At 44.3% G+C, this 21724-nt stretch overlaps 2 protein-coding genes across 2 annotated transcripts; one reads left to right on the forward strand and one right to left on the reverse strand.

Moving 5' to 3' along the window:
* Window positions 1-5805: 5805 nt before the first annotated feature.
* On the reverse strand, window positions 5806-8458 carry LOC120666578 (pentatricopeptide repeat-containing protein At3g29230-like). The gene has a single exon (XM_039946453.1). It carries the CDS (start codon window positions 8339-8341, stop codon window positions 6479-6481), a length of 1863 nt encoding a protein of 620 aa, XP_039802387.1. The 5' UTR covers window positions 8342-8458; the 3' UTR covers window positions 5806-6478.
* Window positions 8459-12121: 3663 nt separating this feature from the next.
* LOC120664771 lies at window positions 12122-21223 on the forward strand. Its single transcript, XM_039944107.1, has 4 exons — window positions 12122-13183; window positions 13613-13668; window positions 13770-13801; window positions 20892-21223. Exons 1-4 carry the CDS (start codon window positions 12122-12124, stop codon window positions 21059-21061), a joined length of 1320 nt encoding a protein of 439 aa, XP_039800041.1. The 3' UTR covers window positions 21062-21223.
* The last annotated feature ends 501 nt before the right edge of the window (window positions 21224-21724 follow it).

Consider the following 21724-nt stretch of genomic DNA (forward strand, 5'->3'; position numbering starts at 1 on the left):
CATGTGACATCCCAAAATTAGCTCTGAAACTGTTTTTTTACAGAAAAAAGAAAGATTCTCTGGATTTGTGATGTTGTTGTTGAGAGCATCTCTAGGAGCTTTTGTATCTATGGATAGCTAAAATCCTAATATAATTATTATGTAAAACGAAATAGCTAGCGAAAAAAAAACGAAATCCAACCGCTCCTCCAAAATTCAAAAAGAAATGACTAGCGCTCAACGCTAGGCAAAGATAGCTAGCGACACCCTCTGGATAGAAAACGAGAATAGAAGACGAAGTAGATAGAATTTCTATTGGATAAGAGTTTTTTATTTTTTTAGCTAACTCATCCAAGATACAAAGTTCTCTGATGCTACAGGAGCAGCATCACTGATGCATCTAACCAACCAGTACTGCACCCTGATGTTGCTAATACTAGTAGCAATTTGCCATGTTCCTGATGTTGCTAATACTAGTAGCAATTGGTTCAAGGCTTGCATGAAGGTGATACTAACTCTGACTCTGGGCGGTAGCCAGGCTGCCCAAAACATGGCCGCAGAGTGGTCAGAGCAACGGCCAGTAGGGTTGGGACTTGGGAGGAAAGGTGCGCCAGCGAGTCTCCGCTCCGGTCACAGCCCCACAGTACACAGAGGCCTTCCATTGGGATTCGGGCAGAAGATTCTTGTTCCAATTCTTGGGCAAAGTTTGACTACTGGACACTTGAAAATTTGCAGCGTTTGAACAAAAAATATTTATTACTCGCAATATAGAAAAGAAATGGAAGTAGTTAAAATGAGTCCATGAAACCTCCTGGACCCTAATGACCAACCTTACCTCCAAATCTGTTTTTTTTGTTTCTTTGACAAATTCAATTATTGAAAACATATAAAAGATACTATCATTTTTTAATTGATGGCGGTTTTAGGTTTTAGATGACGTGGCGTCCATGTAGGTGACTGCATTGATGTAACAATTTAACATCCAAATTAGTACTAATCTATATATTTTCACCTAAATTTTTGGTTTGATGCGTCTTGTGTCATTAATAGGTGGACCTTAGTCCATTCCATATACAAGTCGAACCGGCCATTCATCCACGCTTGATCACATAGATCCCTACAAATTAATGCATAGGCAACTATCAACTTTGTTCGTAGCAATATAAGACTCTGTTTGTTTCCATCAGTTTTTTTAGCTCCTGTCACATCAAAAAGAATCTTACCATTTAGTAATATCAAATAAAATTTATTTATAAAACTTTTTTGACAGATGGGTGCTAATTTGTGAGACGAATTTAATGAGTCTAATTAATTCATGATTTGCTACAGTGATGCTACAGTAACCATCCGCTAATTACGGATTAATATACATCATTAGATTCGTCTCGCAATTTAGCCCAAGGGTTCTGCAGTTAGTTTTGTAATCAGATTTTATTTAATAGTAATAAATATCAAGATTCTCTTGAATGTGATATAGTCTAAAATTTAGCCTCTGAAACTAAACCACTCCTAAGAGAAGCTCCAATGTGGTTGCCAAGGAGGTGCTAGCAGGTGAGAGAAAGCCTTAGCACCTTGGCCAAACGGTGGAGCAGTGGTGCGAGCCTAAAAATCTTTGGCATCGGTAGCTTAACTGAGCACCGGTGCTAACTTTAAAAAAATCATTCATTCCCATCGATGAGCAGCACATTGCGTGGGGAAAGCTGAGTAGGGGAGTATTTTATTTTTTAATGTAGATCCAGAGTGGTGCTAGACTTTGCTAAATGTTAGAGTAAAATGTGACGAGCTAGCACCACCTGACGTGTCGGAGGATAGCTCATCTTTCTGCACTATACGTTGGAGTTGCCCTAAGGACATATTTGCCTAATAAATTAGAAAACTAAGGAAGAGATTTTTCAGAAAACTCAGATCTTGGCAAACCTCTTGATCCGTGATGCAACATTAATTACACGTTTCAAACATGGTCAAACGGGTAGCATCAGATTTTTCCACTTGCTGATTAGCCAAGATCATACTAGTTTTCAAAGAAGTGTCCTTTTTTTTAGAAGTGTTGATGACATCCAATTCTGGTGTGTTCCCCTAGAATACAGTTACACACTGGCCATAATAACATGCTAATTATCCAAAACCAAATCATGAAAAAGCCCTTTAGTCTTTGAATTATTTTAAAAGAATGCCGAGCCGGGCCCGGATAGGTGCATGAGCATCAGCGTGATCTAGAAAGCAGCTTCACACCGCGGCTTACCGTAAGCACAACCGGTTTTCCCGGTGTCACGTGATGGATGGCTACTTGTTTATGGTTGCATTGGCATCTCTGAATCTCTGATCCGTGCCTTCGCTTTCACAGAAGATGGAGGAGGGGAGCACGAAAAGGACGGTCTCTGAGATCTGCCAGGGGCATTTCCGCCATTTCTTTACGCCGACCAAGCCCTCCACAGATCCCCCCAAAAGATCCTCTGCGCCCAGGTGCCGCATGGCTGTCCGACCTGTGCTGTTTGCTCGCATGAATTTTTGGCTCCTCTGCATTGGAGAGACAAGACATAAAACAATGTCGTTTTGCCCATTGGCAATTTGAAAAAAAAAAACGCGGCCGGGGTGAACGGACCCCACCGTTTTTCATTAAGAGGAAGCGACTACGGCTGCGGAAAAATCCCCGAACCCTGGCTCATGCCAGAGAGGGCCAAGCCTTGCGGCGAGCATAGCGAGAGGATTTTTTTACCCACAAGCGGAAATTCGTCTCAGCTGGAATTCGAACTCACGACCTCGTGGGAGCGACGCTACCGGGTTGGGCTAGCCAACTCGGCTGCCCAACCTTTCGCCCCATTGGCAATTTGGCATGGTAGTACTTTGTATTTACAATGAAGAACACATGTACAAATATGAAATATGTATATTAGTCATGAAATGTGGAGAAAGTGTTAAGACTACATATTACCCTTCTGTGATAAATATATGCAGTAACATATTTGGATTTATGCTGAATTTTGCGAACGAAAAAGCGTATTTCAATTTATGAACTCTTTTTAAGCTACCTCTTACATGTTTTTTTCAGAATGAATTTCTCGTGAACAGAAGGTTGGGACAATGTGGACCTGGTGAACTGACTATTGGAGTCCCCAGAATTCCAATAGATAACTTAAGATATCCAGGTTAGGCAGCACATATCCTGATATCCAGGCTTAAAGATGCCTTCTAAAAGTAATGATGCAAAAGGAACATCGTGTTGCACGAGTAACATAAACAACACCGAAACCAAAATAGTGCTTCTAAATACGCATGGCGCCGAACCAACAAATCACAAACACCAAGAGAACGGCGAAATGCAGCTGCTTTGATTTCATTCAAAAACACATTTCCATTTCATCTATTCAAACTTCATTTGGAAAAATCTATACCCTCCGTCCCTCTCATCCAGGGGCGGAGCCAGGGCCCGTGCTGGGAGCACGGCCCAGCTTGTTCATCCCATGTAAACCTACTCTGACATTTAGGCACAAAGAAGGAGCATTAGGTATAATTTTAGTCAATGTTTTACTTATCCATTATTTAGCCCGGGCTGGTGGGAGGGGAATTTCTCACAATGGAAAAGGCAAAAATTGCTTTCTGAACCTACTGTCTTCTCATTTTCACTCTATGCATTTTGAGAAAACCCTATTCTAAATCTTCTATGGATCAAATGATGGCTCAAGTGCAGATGCTGGGAAATGCCAGCAATCTGACCAACCAATCACTATTGACAGTATTTTGACAGCCCTCACTGTCACCAGCTTTCTTCACAGTGGCAGATTAACAGAGCAAAGCTGATGGCACAAAGCAAGAAAAATCACTAGGGATATAAATGCTCAAGCAGAGTGATCACCTGATGGCAACCTAGAGTTCTAATAGGGCCTTCAAGGACCAAACCAATCGTATGTGCAGCAAAGAATTAAGTTTGGCTCATAAAGATGCACATCAAGAATCATCAACCTCACATTCTTACTCATATTTTTACTAATATTCTGTAACCTTGTTGCAAATTGCAGGGCACGTTGACTAACCAAAATACAATATATAAATAAGATGAACAGAACAGGGGTGACAAAACATACCTGTCCATCAAACGACTTCAAGCCTCCAACCGCAAAGGTTATATATCACCCAAAGGCAAAATCTGAACTCAAAAGAGCCACAGAAATAAAGGTTATTGGCAAATGAGTGCACAATTATAAGGCACAATTTCATAGACAATTTACAGTATTAAATCATGCAATAGTTGTGTAATCAAATGCGTCATGACTCAACGAAGATCGACCCAGTGGGGAGTGTCATCTCCGTGTCATGGCTTGGCAACCGCGCTATGAGAGGATCATGGTGATGATTCGGGTCATCTCTCTCATCTTAACTCTTTTGCCAAATCAGCAATTATGCTGATGTATCATAGTCTTTAATACCTATGACACTCTTATGACACTAGCACTGAGACTAGCCTAAGCAGTATAACGAAAGCAATTGTCACACATGCAAAATGTGTTAGCACCTTGCTAAGATTATTGGCCTTAAATCCAACAGTTACGTGATGTAGCCTGGACACGTGGCCCAACATTTTATTTCAAAAGCAATTAAGCAAACCAACAACCAATAGCAGAAGTAAATCAAAACTAGGTGATTCCCCGCGCGTTGCTGCGGGACTTGAAACCTAGAAATAAGATTATTTTAGCTAAATAAAAGATTAATGACAAAATGACACTTGTAAAGTATGAGACAATTTTTCTATTTTTTATACTTTTTTCTTTTTCTCTCTCATTTTATTTTTTCCTGTTTATTTTCTCTACCTTTTCCTTTTCTCCTTCCTTTTCTTTTTCTCCCTTTAATCCTTATCCTTGTAGTCTTATTATTATATTATTATTTGTCCATTGAAAACCAAACCCCTTATAGATGAGCGTAAACACCATCAAAGACCTTTCATCTCCTTTTTCCTAGATGCTGCTCTAGTTGGGGAGCAGACGGCAGGCATGGAGGTTGCAGCCCTGCAGCATGGCAGCGGCGTTACCGAAGATGAAATCAACGGTGCCCTTAGCTACATCCGTGCCGAGTAGGGCAGGGCATGCCGAAGGTGGACTAGAGTTATTTAAACTTGATTGCACGGATGATCTTTGGGTTTCTTCGTATTGCAGTGATGGCCTTCGGTTTTCTTCAGCTCCTTTCAGGTGTGTTTGTTGTGGTGGAATTATTTGCGCTAGAATTGATGGGTTTACAGTAGTGACTTACGGTTGTGCACAGAAAATCAGTAGAAGTCATAAATAGAAGATCCTAGTGGATGATGATGTAGATAGCTTGCATGTTGAGAGAAATAGAATTAATGATTCTTAGTGGGGACTAACTTTGTAGATATTATAGATTCAAAACATAAACTTTAATAGCTCATAATGGGGTCACAATTGCAACACTGACTACTGAATCAGTCTTTCCTCGTGTCATGGCGATGCAAAAATTGGTTCCGAAAAACATGAAAATCAATTGAGCAATCTATTTGGTGAGCTACTGCTTCTCAGCGCGCTTTTTAGTGTTCACCGCTGCTGGACATCTGCTCTCTTAGTCCTCTAATCAATCTGCATAATCAAAGTGATATACTCAAAAAAGATCCTTTGATGTTTTCTTCTAATTTCTGGGCAAGTTTTTTTTTTTTCTGAAGGAAAGGCAAGTTGGGTTAAGTAGGAGCAGGGAGCAGCACTAATCTGTACCATTTCAATCATGCACGTTACAAAGATGATACATGTAAAAGCTTGGAGCCACCAACAGGCAAACACCCAACTTCCAACATAAGCACTTTTCTGTCACAATAAGCACCAAGAGAACAGTGAAATGCAGTGTGTTTGATTTCACTCAAAGCACATTTCCAGGTGCTTCTACTCAAACTCCATGTGAAATAATCTGTACCATTTCAATCATGCACGTTACAAAGATGATACATGTAAAAGCTTGGAGCCACCAACAGGCGAACACCCAAATTCCAACATAAGCACTTCGCTGTCACAATGGAACGGCAAAATTGCTTTGCTGAACTCGAACCTCCTATCTTCTCACCTTTACTCTATGCATTTTGAGAAGAGTCTAATTCTAAATCTTCTATGGATCAAATGATGGCGCAAGTGCAGATGCTGAGAAATGCCAAGAATCGGACCAACCAATCATTCTATTGTCAGTATTTTGACAGTCTTTACCGGCATCAGCTTTTGTCAGTCATCACAGTGATTAACAGAGCAAAGCTGATAGCAAAAATGCTGACTCTATGAAATGGTTGAGTCATCTCTGGGCATCCATTCCATCATGGAACTACTGTACAATGCTGCAGCATCTTCTTTATTGCAGGCAGTGCCGTAGTTTCATTTCTTGGTTGCAGGCAGTGCCATAGTTTCACTGAGGCTGATGCCTTCCTTTCTTCAGATTACGCAGCCTGCAGCGCAAACCACGTGTGGAGCATTCCATATTTGTAGTATAACCACGGGCATGCCCTTGGAAGATAAACTCATTGCACAAGCAATTCATGGACTTCTGGAACACAACCAGCATGCTTAACATGCGAACTCAGCCTATCAACCATCTCGGATATCTGGTCGGACTCCAGGTGCTTTCTGTCCCCAACTGTGAACTCGTGGAATGCCTCATCAAGTTCTATCCAGCTTGAGCCTGCTGTTTTCTGAGACCCTGTTCCTTTCATCTGCACCCTCGCCTTTGCCATGTCGCTCCACTGCCCAGCCTCTGCGTAGATGTTTGACAGGACAGCGTAGTTCCCTGCATTCGATGGTTGCAGCTTGCTCAGTTCGTTCACTGCCAGTTCTGCATACTCCACGTTCTTGTGCAGTCTGCACGCACTGAGAAGGGATCCCCATATGACCTCATTGGGCTCCCATGGCATGCTTTTGATCATGTCAACCGCCTCTTCAATCAGCCCTCCACGGCCAAGAAGGTCAACCATACAACCATAATGCTCTATCTGAGGCCTGATGCCATAATCTGTCTCCATGTTGGTAAAGTACCGCCGTCCTTCTTCCACAAGCCCCATGTGTGTGCAAGCACTGAGAACATTGATCAGGGTCACAGCATCAGGGCGAAACCCTTGCTGCTTCATTTGAGCAAAGAGGTACAGTGCCTTTTCACCATCCCCATGCATTGCAAACCCTCCAATTATAGTGTTCCATGACACCGAATCCTTTTCTACTATCTCAGTGTCAAATATGTAATCAGCTCGGTTGACGCATCCACACTTGCAGAACATGTCCATCAGGGAATTGCATACAAGGGTTGATCTCCCCAGCTTCCTCTGCCGCACGTATCGGTGAATCCTCTTCCCAAGGGCAAGGGAGCCAGACTCCGCACATGCAGCCAGGATACTCACAACGGCAGCTACATCAAGCTCCACGGCAGCCTCCTTCATCTGAGTAAACAGCCTACCTGCCTCCTCAACGAGCCCCTTCTGTGCACACGCTGACACCATTATAGTCCACGTCACCAAGTTCTTGGTCGGCATCTTATCGAAGATCACCCGTGCCATCTCCATGTCGCCCTTCTTGCAATAGGCTGACACAACCGTGGACCACGACACCACATTCCTCTCTGGCATGTGCTGGAACAGCTCGAAGGCCGCCTCCGCCTCCCCGGCCTTGGCGTACGCGTCCAGAATGGTGTTCCAGCTCACCGTGTCCTTCTCAGGCATCTCGTCAAACACCCTCCTCGCGCCGGCTACCTCCCCTTGCCGCACCATCGCCACCATGACCGTGTTCCAGGACACGACGTCCTGCGCCGGCATCTCGTCGAACACCTTCCGGCCGTCGGAGGCCACGCCGTTCTTGGAGTAGGCGTCGATCAGCGCGTTCCCGACGAAGGTGTCCTCGACGGACCCGAGCTTGACGACGTGCGAGTGCACCGCACGGACGGGCGCGATGCCCGCGGTGGCGAGCGCCTTGATGAGGAAGGAGTAGGTGAATGTGTCCCGCTGCCGCGACGGCATGGCCGCGAACGCTGTGAGCGCGGCGTGCGGGAGGGCGTTGAGCGCGTAGGCGCGGAGGAGCGTGTTGGCGAGCAAGGTGGTGCTGGCGGCGTACGGGCCGCGCGGGAGCGCCCCCGCCGCCGCCGCGGCGGCGGAGAAGACGCGGCGGCAGGCGGGGACGCGGCGGAGGAGCGCGTAGGAGGCGATGAGCTTGGACGCGGCGCGCGGGTCCCGGTGGATCCCCTGCTTGAGGAGCTGCGCGTGGAGCTCCTGCACGTGGCGGAGGCAAGGGAGGCCGTGCGGGAGCGAGGCCAGGTGCTCCTCCACGAGCCGGCGGTGCGACGGCGCGCCGCCCCACCGCGGCGCCGGGCGCAGCGCGGGGGACGCGGCGGCCGCGGACATCTAAGCTCGATGCGGCGGCGTAGGTGGCGCCGCCGTTGTGGGCGGCCGCCGCCCGCCGGAGAGGACGGGTGCTTCGCGGCCGGCGAGGGGGGACCAGGGGGGGGAGGGAAGGGAGCAGCTGCTCCGCTCGCGGGCAGTGGATGTGGTCTGGCTCGCTGACATGTGGGGCGGACCAAAACCTTGTTCATGGTGATGAAACGGGCCGGGCCGTGTGAAGCGACGGGCCCGGGGCAGCCTGGCTTGCACGACAAAATATAGGGCCCGGCTCGCCAGATGCACATGCTACTTCTTCCGCGGGCCAGGCTCGGTTCCATGGGCCGTCATTTATACTGGGCCTTAGTGCGTTCCAGCCCACGGCCAGAATAAAGGCATTACATGGGCCATCAGCTCACAATAGAGTGTGCATGCACGGAGACAACCATTACGTCATCCATATGCATGAATGTCCGAAATTAAAAAAATTATAACTATCAAACTGAGCATCTAATTAAATTTGGATTACACTTTCTTATGACATGATCTTCAAAATAAGACTATACTTACATATGTTTGCGTGATACTCTTTAAAGATATTTTTCTTTAATACTAAACAACTAATTTTGACCTGGGAACAAATAATTTAACAACACAAATAAATATTAATTTTTACGAACAAAAAATCAATCACAACAAACAAATAATAATGTACAACATTACAACAAACATAATATTAAATATCTTGAACATTTGATTGAATGATAAGTAATGAAAAATAAATTTCACGAATAAATGGGTCAATATCACGAAATAATTTAATCTACAAAGCGAATAAATAATTTGGCATTGCAAACAAATTAGTTACACGCTGATAAATAATTGTACATGAATATAAATACATATGCAAGACAATTATATATATACTTAACAACATACATTTTAAGAATAATTTCATGCGTAAAAAAATGTTTTTATAAGCATATATACATATCCTAAACTAAGATAGCATATAAAGGAAATTAATCATCTCACACACCAATTATGAATCAACAATACAAAGAAATGAATTTCATGTGAAAAGAAATATACTGAGTAATGAAAAATGTACTAAATATTACAGTGATAAAATATATAGTTTTCAATTAAAATTTAGAAAAAGAAAAAAATACCTAGAACAAATCTGTATAAAATGGGAGAGTCAAAGTACCAAGTAACCTGCTAGGAAAGGAAAACATAGAAAAAAGAAAAAGATAAGGAAGAAAAAACGAGCACAAAGGGGGAAACCCGTCAAAGAGAGAAGAAGATAAAAAGATGAAAACAAGGAAAAAGCGTAAAACAAGAGAAGCTAATAGAATTGGAAAGAAGAAATGAAATAAAAATGCATATATGACAACATTGTCTAGTTAGACATATAGTCCGACACAGATTGAAACAGACAGCTATGGTAAAAATATTTTTGTATATCTCACACATCTTTCCATGCAAGTTCCTCACGTGGTCTCACGTGGTAATTTGCCCACCTGAGATTATATTGCCTTCAGGTGATGGACGAAGGGATTATCGCGTCATCGATGTATAGCCCTAGCGCCGTGTGGAGCGATGTTTATAATCTTTCAAAATAAAAAGGAGCGGTGTTTATTATAATGTATGATTCTTCTTTTTTTGACAGTGACGTAGCACTTTTTTATTATTAAGGGTGTGTTTAGTTGGTGAAAAAGTTTAGGTTTTGATACTGTAGCACATTTCGTTGTTACTTGACAAATAATGTCCAATTATGGACTAATTAGGCTCGGAAGATTCAGCTCGTGCTAATCAGTTAAATTGTGCAATTAGTTATTTTTTTAACTGCATTTAATGCTCCATGCATGTGTCCAAAGATTCGATGTGACGGGTATTGCACAATTTTTTTTGAAAACTAAACAGGGCCTAGCGGAAAAAAAATTACATCCTAACTCCTAAGCACGCCCTGTCACCCAGGAAAAAATTACATCCTAACTCCTAAGCACGCCCTGTCACCCAGGAGTTGTCTTTCCATTCGGTATAGCAAATGAAACAATCTTTGTCATTGCTTAGTGAATCTTGTTCATTTGACCATGTGAAGTGTCTATCTTTCTTGTCTAGTTTCAGCAATTGCAGACTATCAATTGGTCTTTTCAAAAAATTTCATTATCGGCAGGGGTTCAGCCTATTATTATTGCTTATACGATCATAAAGAATTAATAAACTGCTCCATTGGCCTGTTTGGGGGGTTTTATTTCAGCTCTAGCTTCACCTGTTTTGCATAAATCAAGACAATGTGTGAAACCGTTTTGTAAGATTAGGCAGAAATGAACTATAAGTAAGTGAAATCAGTTTCTTTCCCCTCACTGGCTTTGATGAAGCCATTTTAAATGAAGGCCTCCCAAACTGCCCCAAGTTTTTCTTTTTGGGAAGGCCCAATAATGAATTTCCCATCGCCCGTAGCCAAGTAAAGTCACGGTCGATATGACCCACCACTAGATCCCACAGCCTCTCGCACCCCTTTCTGGCTTTCCCCACACCTTTCTCCTTCCTCCGCCCCCATCAGATCCATTCCTGGTGCCCTTCCCTCTTCTCTTTCCTCCGTTCCCCCATTCGCAGCGACGGGAGCTCTCGATCCAAATCTATCACCGCGTCCTCCTCCAAATCCATGCTCCATCCCCTTCCCATTGAGGCTTCCTCCTCTCCCATGCTCCAGCACCGCGTCCTCCTCCAAATCCATGCTCCGCCCCCTTCCCGTTGAGGCTTCCTCCTCTCCCATGCTCCAGCACCGCTGTGGATTCGCCGAGTTTCAGCTCCCTGCTGAGAGGCGGCGCATGGGCCACGGGGAGCGACAGCGCGTGCACCTCCGGGGCGAGCTCCAGCCCGACCGGGAGAGGTGACGTTCGCCGCAACCCCAGGGCGACCTCACCAGCTGGGAGCAGGGCGGCCCGCGGCCTCCCCGGGCAAGCTCCGCCGTCGGGCGAGCGCAACCCCCGCCGGCGGTGCGCGGGCCACCGCAGTGGGCTCCCCGCCGCCAGGAGTGCTCGGCCGGCGGCGGTAGTGCCGAGGTGATTTTTTTTGTTTTTTCTTTTTTTTTCTAAAACTTTTTCTCTAAAGTTTTACAAACCTTTTTGTTCGTCAATTTTTTATCAATAATTTTTTACTTGATTTTGGATGCAAAAGTTGTTTCTTCAAAAAAAATTGTTAAAATTTTCTCTTTCAATTTTTTTCTCATCACAATTTTTCAAGTCCTCTCTAGATTTTTTCTTTGAAAAATTTTTCTTGAAAAAAGTTTTATCACAAAACGACAAAAAAATTACTAGAAAAAAAAAACACCAGTCGGAAGATCGACCGTAGGGAGGGCTCCCTTACGGTCGACCGTAAATTAGCGAGCCCCCCGTGGAGGATAAAGTAGGAGGGTAAAAGTGTCACTTTCCATCACTACTCAATTAAATTAATTATAATATTAGTTACGGTGTCTTTCAGCCAATGCATCTGATTTTACAGATCAGCAGGGATGTACTCCCTTTGTCCTGAAATGTAAGTCATCTTGAGAGTGTTTTACTGTGTCCAGATTCATAGAATGTTCAATGAATCTAGACATACAGTTGAATCTAGACATACAGTTTGTCTAGATTCAGATAATGTTCAATGAATCTGGTAAAATACCAGAATGACTTATATTTCAGTACAGAGGGAGTAATTTTTTAGTGGCCCTAAGCAAAATCACCCTTTTAACGGTGTCTCTAGGCAAATTTTGCCTCGCTGCTAACCCTAACCGATCGAATTCCTCCGGATCCAGCGATGCCGGCGGCGGCGCAGGAGCCCTGGTCCATCCTGGCGGCAATCCCCGACGTGGTGGGGTACACGAAGGAGAAGCGCATCATGCCCCCGGGCACCGACATCTCCGTCGCCCGCAACGAGCTCCCGCGAGTCTCCGTCCTCACCGTGTCACCCCACATCTCCCTCCTGGCCTGCCTCGGGCTGTACCCCTACGTCGCTGCCGCCGACCGCTCCGGCCTGCTCCTCCTCTGCGGCACGCATCCGGTCACATCCACCTCCGCCACGATCTCCTACCACATCTGCGACGCGCGCACCGGTGAGGCTGCCTCCCTCCCCAACCCTCCGCGCCGCATGGCCTGCTACGGCACCAGCATCGGCCTCATCGTCAAGGGAGACGGATGTATGGTCGCTGGGCTCCAGTCTGTAAGCGGTGGCGGCGGCGCCGCCACGCTGCTCAGCTACAAGGTGGGGAACTGCTGCACATGGCGTGAGAGGGAGATCACATGCTCACCCCCGTTGCCCCGGGACTGGTACCCGGAGGGCGCCATCTCCCACGGCGGGATGCTCTGGTGGGTCGACCTCTCCTTCGGCCTCCTCGCGTGCGACCCCTTCGTCGAGGAGCCGGAGCTGCTCCACGTCCCGCTCCCGCAGGTCCTCGACGAGCTTCCCGCTGACGACCAGATTAACTGCGGCGCCCGCCGCTGCGTGAAGGTGAGCGGAGGAAGGCTGAGGTACGTGCAGATCCACGGCGACGCCGGCACGCCGGTGGTCAGCACATGGGCGCTCACCGATGCCGGCGAATGGAATCCCGAGCGCAGAATGCCCATGGCTGAGGTCTGGATCGACGAGAGCTATGTGAACACCATGCTGCCGTTGAGCATTCCTGCCCATGCACTGCTCCACCCCACCAACCCTGACAGGGTCTACTTCTTCCTCCGTTCCTGCATCTTCGCGGTCGACCTACGGCTGAGGAAGCTAATGGAATTCAATGAGTGTGAGATGCGTGCCCCTCCTCGTGAACTTCTGCTGAAGCGCTCCTCTCGCTTTGTCCATGCATGGCAGTATGATCCTTCAAGCAATCGTATGTATCGTTGTCTAGTATATAGTCTCTTCTATCTTGGTGTCAATTTATTTGAGCTTTTTTGAATATACTTCTAATGCCATATGCTTGCTTAATTTGTGTGCTGTTTGTTACCACGAATCACATATTGCACAGTTCGAAAGTTTCAAAGCGGGACAAGTACTGGTGTTTATATAGCTTGGCACACTAAGGTGATAGGTGGGGGGGGGGGGGGGGGGGGGGGAGGGATTTAAGTTGTTGATGCCCTGCTTAAACAAGCCTTCATAAATATCTGTTAACGTAGCTAAATAGACGGTACCTTGTGTATTGTCAATTGTATATCTGCAGATTATTTAACCAGTTTATAATGCTTGTAAATCTTGGTTGAAGTGTTAATTAGTTTGCTCTCCTCATATAACCATTGTAATTTCTTGTCTTAAAGGGTCTGACACTCTGACTTTGTATCGACATGCTTGAGGCATGAGAAAGCGATTGCTGCTGTGAGCAGGTGACCTTATGATCTTTGCTGAATCTTCACTTGCATATAAACTTCAGCTTCCATTGAGTAGATTTTCTTTTGAGGGCTAATACAATCTCTTTTTGATTCAGCTTCTCTGGTATCATTCCTGCCAGGCGTAGAATCAGGACGTACTATATGTGAAAGTGATCGGGTGCTCTAGGCTAAGAGAGGGAGGGGGTGAATTAGGCACTCTTAAAACCTTAACCTATGGCTCCAACTAGTTTGCACAAAACTTAAACTAGATCAAGCTATCTAGATGTGCAATTACGGTTCACCTTAGTGTAAAACCCTTATCCCAAAAGAGTTTAGCAACCTATAGCCAATCCTATCATGAAACTACTCTATGAAGGTAAAGGCACACAAGTTGCAATATGAAATACGGAAGCTTAAAAAGAGAAATGAGAGGAAGCGAACTCTCGACACGAGGATTTATCCCGTAGTTCGGATTGCCACAAAGGCACCCCTACGTCCACGTTGTTGAAGCACTCACGAAGAGTATCGCTTCCCAGCAATCAAGTCTCTTCCGTAAACACAATCACGGTCACCTTGATCCCGATCTTCACTAAGGGAGATTGCCCACGAAGGAGGGGTCTCCGTCCCCCGCACAATGTTGTCGACGCCGCTCCACACCAAGCGGAGGGTCGTTGACTTGCCGGCGAGCCACCAAAGTTTAAGGATGGCCGGCGCACCAAGATACAAGTGTGGTTCACTCTAGAACCAGCCACAAGGATCTCAACCTTGCTTGTTCACTCACTCAAGAGCTAATCTAGCACTTACACTTTACAAAGCTAGTGCTAAAACCTAAGGATATGATCAATAAGTTCTTGTATGGTTTAGAGGTGTTCTTGGGTGTGTGTGGGATGTCCAGCAACTCCAGCAATGTTCAAATTGCCGGGGGAGCACATATATATAGGCCTACAAGTCGAACTAGCTGTTTGTAGTCGTTAGCAGCTTTCTGCGTATGCATCGGAACTTTCGGTGCATGGGCATCGGTTCTTCCGGTCTCTCACAGCAACAGAACTAGCCGTTGGACACTCTGACACAGTAGCAGCCACTTCAGGGACCATCGGATGAACCGATGCTATGGCGTCGGAACTTCCGGTGACACTTGATCCGCAGATAGCTGTTGCACTTGCTGACGTCATTGCACCGATGCTTGCTCCGATGGGTCATCGGTTCATCCGGTGCTGAAGGCTTGGCTCCTGCTTGCTTGATATCGTCTATGGACAATAGTATGTTGATTACACCGATGCTTGACTTGGCCTCGTCGGTTCAACCGGTGCTTCACTTCTTTCTTCACTTGATCTCCAGAGAGCGCTCAGACTTGCACGATCCAGGGCGTCGGATCTTCCGACAACCACCGGATGCATCGATGCTTAGGCATCTGTTAAATCGGTGCTACTGATTTCAATAGAACTCGTCCAATTCAGCGTTTCTTTGAGTTCTTTCTTCATGTTTTGCTTTGTATGGTCTTTTTACTTCATCCCTGGGATCTAGAAATGTTTACTTAACAAAAACAGTAGTCCCATTGACTGCGTTGTCATACGATCACCAAAATCACTCGAAATGACATAAATGGTGCCATGTTCGTTACAATCTCCCCCTTTTTGGTGATTGATGACAACACAATCAAAGCAAGCATAAAATTTACATAAATTGACAAATTGAACCACTTACAGTTGTTTGGATGCTTACCATCATCCAATGACGGCTTGGCCTCCCCCTAAAACCATGATTCCCCCTTTGTTTCTCCCCCTATCTTGCTGCTCCTCTCTCATATGGTGACTTGATCCATTCGACATTTCTCCCCTTTTGGGATATACTTTTCCTTCTTGGGAACATCTCTCCCCCTTGTTGGGAACATGCCTTACTTTGATCCACATCTCTCCCCCTTTGGAATCAAATCACCTAAAAAGTCTTGCACCTAAAAAGTCTTGCAAAACAATATAGCTCAAGAGAAGATTAGTAGCCTAGGGAGTTAGTTCCATGATTCATGATTCAATGGTATGATATCAATGAAGATACTAATTAAAAATTTACTTTGGTGGATCACAAAATCACGAAACTAGCATGATATGAGCTAAACTTTCCATAAATATGTGCACGTAATGATACTGTGAAAATTAAGTGCACAACTAGATGTTATAACTAGAAAGCTTAGATCATATCATGCACGGAGGTAGCTCTAAAAAAGATAAGAAAATGACAATAATACCAATTGAATGGATTTATAACCTTGCATACCTTTGGGGTTTCTTTGTTTACCTTGCATGTACCAATTTGAAAGTGACATGCAACAATTGAAGTCTTTAAAAGATGAGCACTTGGTACACCAAGGTTAAGCAAATGTATGAGCACATAGCCTATAAACTTAGATATGAGTATTTAAGTTCAATAGAGCATGGCTCAATATGCATGAAATCACAATTTATCTAATCACTCTTATAGAGTTGTCTGTTTACATTAATTGTGAATAACATTCTCTTAGAGTGTTAACTCCGTTGTGAGACTACAAAAGATAAAACTTGCAAGCATGTTAGTCTCAAAATCACAAACCATAAGATGAGCTCCCCCTAACTGTGTGCATTTAGTGTTTGAATCACCGAGCAAATGTATGCACATTGATTTTGACATAATTGGGAAGTTTACCCTAGAGCTTGTGTTCATGGTATACATATAAAATACATACCTCATGAAGTCCATGTACCATGAAGGGTAGCCTTGTGTAGTTTTCTACACACTTATCAAACCATATAGGTTGCTTATGGGTTAGAATCATGACACAAGCAACCTACCATATATAACACTAGGCAATGCAATGTATGCAAACAACATAGCAAGAGCAATGGATCTACATGATGCTTGAATTGAGATCTAGCTACCATTACCTTACGGGGGACTTGGGCAACAAATGTCCAAGAATTGAGCTTAGCTTGTTTTGTCTTGAACCTTCATTTCAACTTGTAAGCTAAGTCTCCAAATCCCCCGCAGCTGTTCTTGGCTTTAAGTCTCCTCTGAAACCCACACCATTTGAGGCCCCATCAAGTTGGTGATGATGTCTTCGGGCACCCAAATGGAGTGGTTCCAATTCCTTTCCTTTTTCCCAACCTTATGAGCAACCACCTTGCCATTGGTCTTCTTTTGATCACATAGGAGGTGCTATGGCTTTTGTTCATCCGGTTGGGTTTGGTGTAGATGAGAGAACTCTTAATTATGAGCTTCTTTTTGTTCTTCTCATCCGGAAGCTTCTTCCTTGGTTGAGGACACTTGTTGGACTTGTGGTCTTCTTTGTGGCACTTTGACCAAGTCACGGTGGACCCCTTCTCAAGCTTCTTCACCATGTCTTCACGGTTATCTTGAGAAAGTTGGACATTGCTCTCTATTCTTTTGCCCTTCAATCTATACAAGTCCTTCATGAGCTTTTCCACTTCTTGCTTGAGCTCATCATTTTCCTTGGCAATGAGATCATCACATGATTCTATAGCAACACTCTCATAGCATTTTTTATTGCAAGGGTTAGAGCAAGATTCATCAATTAAGTCAATGCAAGAAGTTGAAGCATCTACCCTAGAAATTGGAATTACACAAGGGATAGTTTGCTTCATTTCCAAAGAGTCATTAGTATCATTAATGCTCTCAAATTTTAATTTGAGCTCTTCATGCTCCTTGCTAAGCAATTTGAATTTGTACAATAAATTTTCATAATTTGTAGCAAGAGAAGCATTTAGATCATTGAGAGCATTCATGTTTTTGATTTCCTTTGATTGTTTCTTAATGACTTTTTGGTGCTCATGAACTAAGTCAAGAAGTTCATCAATTGAAAGAGAGTCGGAGTCATCATCACTTACATCGCTATCCATACCTTTTGCCATAAAACAAGTGTTGGATGATGATCCCATGCGGATGGTGAATTTCTTGTTTGATTCATCACTTGGACTTGTACTTGATTCTTCACCACCACTTACCAATTCACCAAATATGGCATATGATTCATGCTTGAGCTTCTTCTCCTTCTTTTGCTTGTTCTTTTTGAACTTCTTCTCAACCTTTATGAGTTGATGGTGAGGCCCATCTTTGAGGAAGACCATATACCCCATTGAATTAATTTCCTTCAAGCATTTGTTCATCTTCTTCACTTGCTTGTAGAGGTTGGGGTTCATTGGCTCTTTTTCATCATTTGAGGAGCTTCTTTCATCCTCTTCTTCCTCATCACTTGAGCTACCTTTGTTGGCCATCTTCTTCAACTTCTTGAGTTGTTTGCATGCAAGTGTGCTATGCGTTGGTGAAGAGAATGACGCCTTTGTCTTGATGTCATTGCGTAGCTTATGGGCGATCACCTTGTTGAGGACTTGATTTGGTGTCAACGTGTTGAACTCTTTCTCACATTGAATTGTGGTTACCAAATCATAGTCCGACCTTCGGAGTGAGTGAAGGATCTTGCGAATGAGTTCCACATCTTCAATTTGCTTCACACCTAAGGAATTAATCTCATTCACAAAAGTATTCAATCGTGAGTACATAGATTCAGCATTTTCATCATCAAGTTGCCTAAAGCTATTAAGCTTTTCAATGAGAACATGATATTTTTCATTGGCAACATCCTCCGTGCCCACATGGTTCTCAATGATAGTCTTCCATAACTCTTTAGCATTTTCACAAGAATAAATACGATTGAACACATTATCACTAAGAGAAGACAAGATTATGCATTTAGCGATGACATCATATTGCTTCTCTTGTTGACCATTATTTTTTACACCTTCACTCACAACTCTCCAAACATTCAACCCCGTTGCTTGGAGATGGGCTTGCATTAAAATCTTCCATCGTTGGAAGCTCGTGCCGTCGAACCGTGGAGCGGGTCTAAAAGGATCCATCCTTTCCCCCTAAGAGCTAACTCACTAGGCGGTGAAGCCTACCGATATAATGAGCCAGTAAACACAAATTTGCCAATGTAATTGGCTTTCTTTGTGAGAGAAGTGAGTCCCGGCTCTGATACCAATTGAAAGTGATCGGGTGCTCTAGCCTAAGAGGGAGGAGGTGAATTAGGCACTCTTAAAACCTTAACCTATGGCTCCAACTAGTTTGCACAAAACTTAAACTAGATCAAGCTATCTAGATGTGCAACTATGATTCACCTTAGTGTAAAATCCTCATCCCAAAAGAGTTTAGCAACCTATAGTCAATCCTATCATGAAACTACTCTATGAAGGTAAAGGCACACAAATTGCAATATGAAATGCATAAGCTTAAAGAGAGGGATGAGAGGAAGCGAACTCTCGACACGAGGATTTATCCCGTGGTTCGGATTGCCACAAAGGCGCCCCTACGTCCACGTTGTTGAAGCACTCACGAAGAGTATCGCTTCCCGGCAATCAAGTCTCTTCCGTGAACACAATTACGGTCACCTTGATCCCGATCTTCACTAAGAGAGATTGCCCACGAAAGGAGGGGTCTCCGTCCCCCGCACAATGTTGTCGACGCCACTCCACACCAAGCCGGAGGGTCGTTGACTTGCCGGCGAGCCACCAAAGCTTAAGGATGGCCGGCGCACCAAGATACAAGTGTGGTTCACTCTAGAACTAGCCACAAGGATCTCAACCTTGCTTGTTCACTCACTCAAAAGCTAATCTAGCACTCACACTTTACAAAGCTAGTGCTAAAACCTAAGGATATGATCAATAAGCTCTTGTATGGCTTGGAGGTGTTTTTGGGTGTGTGTGGGATGTCCAGCAACTCCAGCAATCTTCAAATGGCTGGGGGAGCACATATATATAGGCCTCCAAGTCGAACTAGCCGTTTGTAGCCGTTAGCAGCTTTCTGCGTATGCATCGGAACTTCCGGTGCATGGGCATCGGTTCTTCCGGTCTCTCACAGCAACAGAACTAGCCGTTGGACACTCTGACACAGTAGCAGTCACTTTAGGGACCATCGGATGAACCGATGCTATGGTGTCGGAACTTCCGGTGACACTTGATCCGCAGATAGCCGTTGCACTTGCTGACGTCATTGCACCGACGCTTGCTCCGATGTGTCATCGGTTCATCCGGTGCTGAAGGCTTGGCTCCTGCTTGCTTGACATCGTCTCTGGACAATAGTATGTTGATTACACGGATGATGCTTGACTTGGCCTCGTCGGTTCAACCGGTGCTTCACTTCTTTCTTCACTTGATCTCCAGAGAGCGCTCAGACTTGCATTGATCCAGGGCGTCGGATCTTCCGACAACCATCGGATGCATCGATGCTTAGGCATCGGTTAAACCGGTGCTACTGATTTCAGTAGAACTCGTCCAATTCAGCGTTCCTTTGAGTTGTTTCTTCGTGTTTTGCTTTGTATGGCCTGTTTACTTTATCCCTAGGATCTAGAAATGTTTACTTAACAAAAATATTAGTCTCATTGATTGCGTTGTCATACGATCACCAAAATCACTCGAAATGGCATAAATGGTGCCATATTTGTTACAATATGATCTATGGAATTCTTCAATTACAATTATTGTATGGGATGTCTTTTCATCTAGGCTGTATAAAGATGAACAAATTTCGACACAAGGTCTAGAGCCACATGTACACAAAACTCATGTTTTCGATTTTTGCCTAACATAAAAGTAGCTAGGTGACACATAACACAAAACCCAAGTTTTAAGCCTTCCCATTTCACAAGTGCAGATGAGGTGGTAGCCGCACCAGTTGAACCCACCTGTAATCCAGACCAAACCCCACGTCCCCACCAATAGTCTTTAAGAGGGTCCAAGCTCTCCAAGTCACCATGGCGTCGCTAGTGTTGGTCTTTCATCTTTTTGGATGATGTCAAGATAGATTGTAAAAAGGGGAGCTATAGCCATTCGTGTAGATTTGGTGCAGCAACATAATACCACAAGCACAGCCACTCTGTCAAAGAGATGAAGTAGCTTGTTTCATTGGAAAGTGAATGGCTGACTGAGCTGGCCACCTAATCTGTCTGAATGTTGGTGTGGATCTTTAAAACTGGTGTTTTATGTGTTTTTTATGATATTTCTGGTGTTATGTGAAGAAAAAGAAAACAAAACCTGGTTTCTGATGTTTACATATGGTTCTGGATCCAGTGTTTTGTCAAAATAAAAATTAATACATCCTTTTTTGTGTGTACTATGATACTGTAATTGTGGCATCGTGTTTATTTTTTCTTTCTTGGGTCCAGCGTTTTTGTACCCAGGAGCTGATATTTTCTTCTGTGCTTTCAGCTAAGCGAGTTTGGGATTCAGTAACCAGGCAGCAGCAGGAGGAGCAGCAGCAGCGGCGGGAGAAGGCGCAGAAATTGTGGAAGGAGGATCAGAAGTGGCGGCAGCAAGCTTTTTGCCATGCTTTTAAAAGGAGATGTGTTATCTCGGGAGAAAGCTGAATCAGCCTTCCTCATTCAAGTATGAATGAAAGGGTAGAGTAGTGTATTTTGTGCATGTTTAACCTGCCTCATTAACCAGGAGTTTTAAAAACTATCCGAGATACAGCACCGAAGCACTGTACTTGTGGATCTTATTCTGCACATTTTCTTAGTTGGGTTTGTGTTTTAAAAACTATCCTTTATTCTGGCTGCTACACGTCGAGTATCAATGATAGGTGGAAATTCCATATGGGGATCCGAGGGTTTATGCACAAGTGCTCCTTGGCTCCTATAATGTTCCTTCACAGTAATTGGCTTCATTTCAGCAGTTGTCAAGATCGTTGGTTTTCTTTCAGCTAGTCTCGTAGCTGAAGCATTGATAATGTCAGAAGGCAATACCTATTGAAAACTGCTCTGCACTGGACTGGTGGAATGAAACATTGTACTGAAGGCAACGAATTTGATAAGCTTCTTATGTCTTGAATTGAAGTTTGATCACCAAAAGATTCGGAAAATATGCACTCAACCAGTCGGACGTATAAGGATTCTTTGGCACCTGCTGCACTATTATTGCTCCTTCCTGGGCCACACATGAAGGTGCCTTCTGAGTAGATAACAAGCATGTAGACACTGCTAAAAGCTACACCCTATGAGACAGTTACAATCCATTCTTAGAACTTTGTG

The sequence above is a fragment of the Panicum virgatum genome, chromosome 3N (assembly GCF_016808335.1).
Source record: "Panicum virgatum strain AP13 chromosome 3N, P.virgatum_v5, whole genome shotgun sequence".
Lineage (NCBI taxonomy): Eukaryota > Viridiplantae > Streptophyta > Magnoliopsida > Poales > Poaceae > Panicum > Panicum virgatum.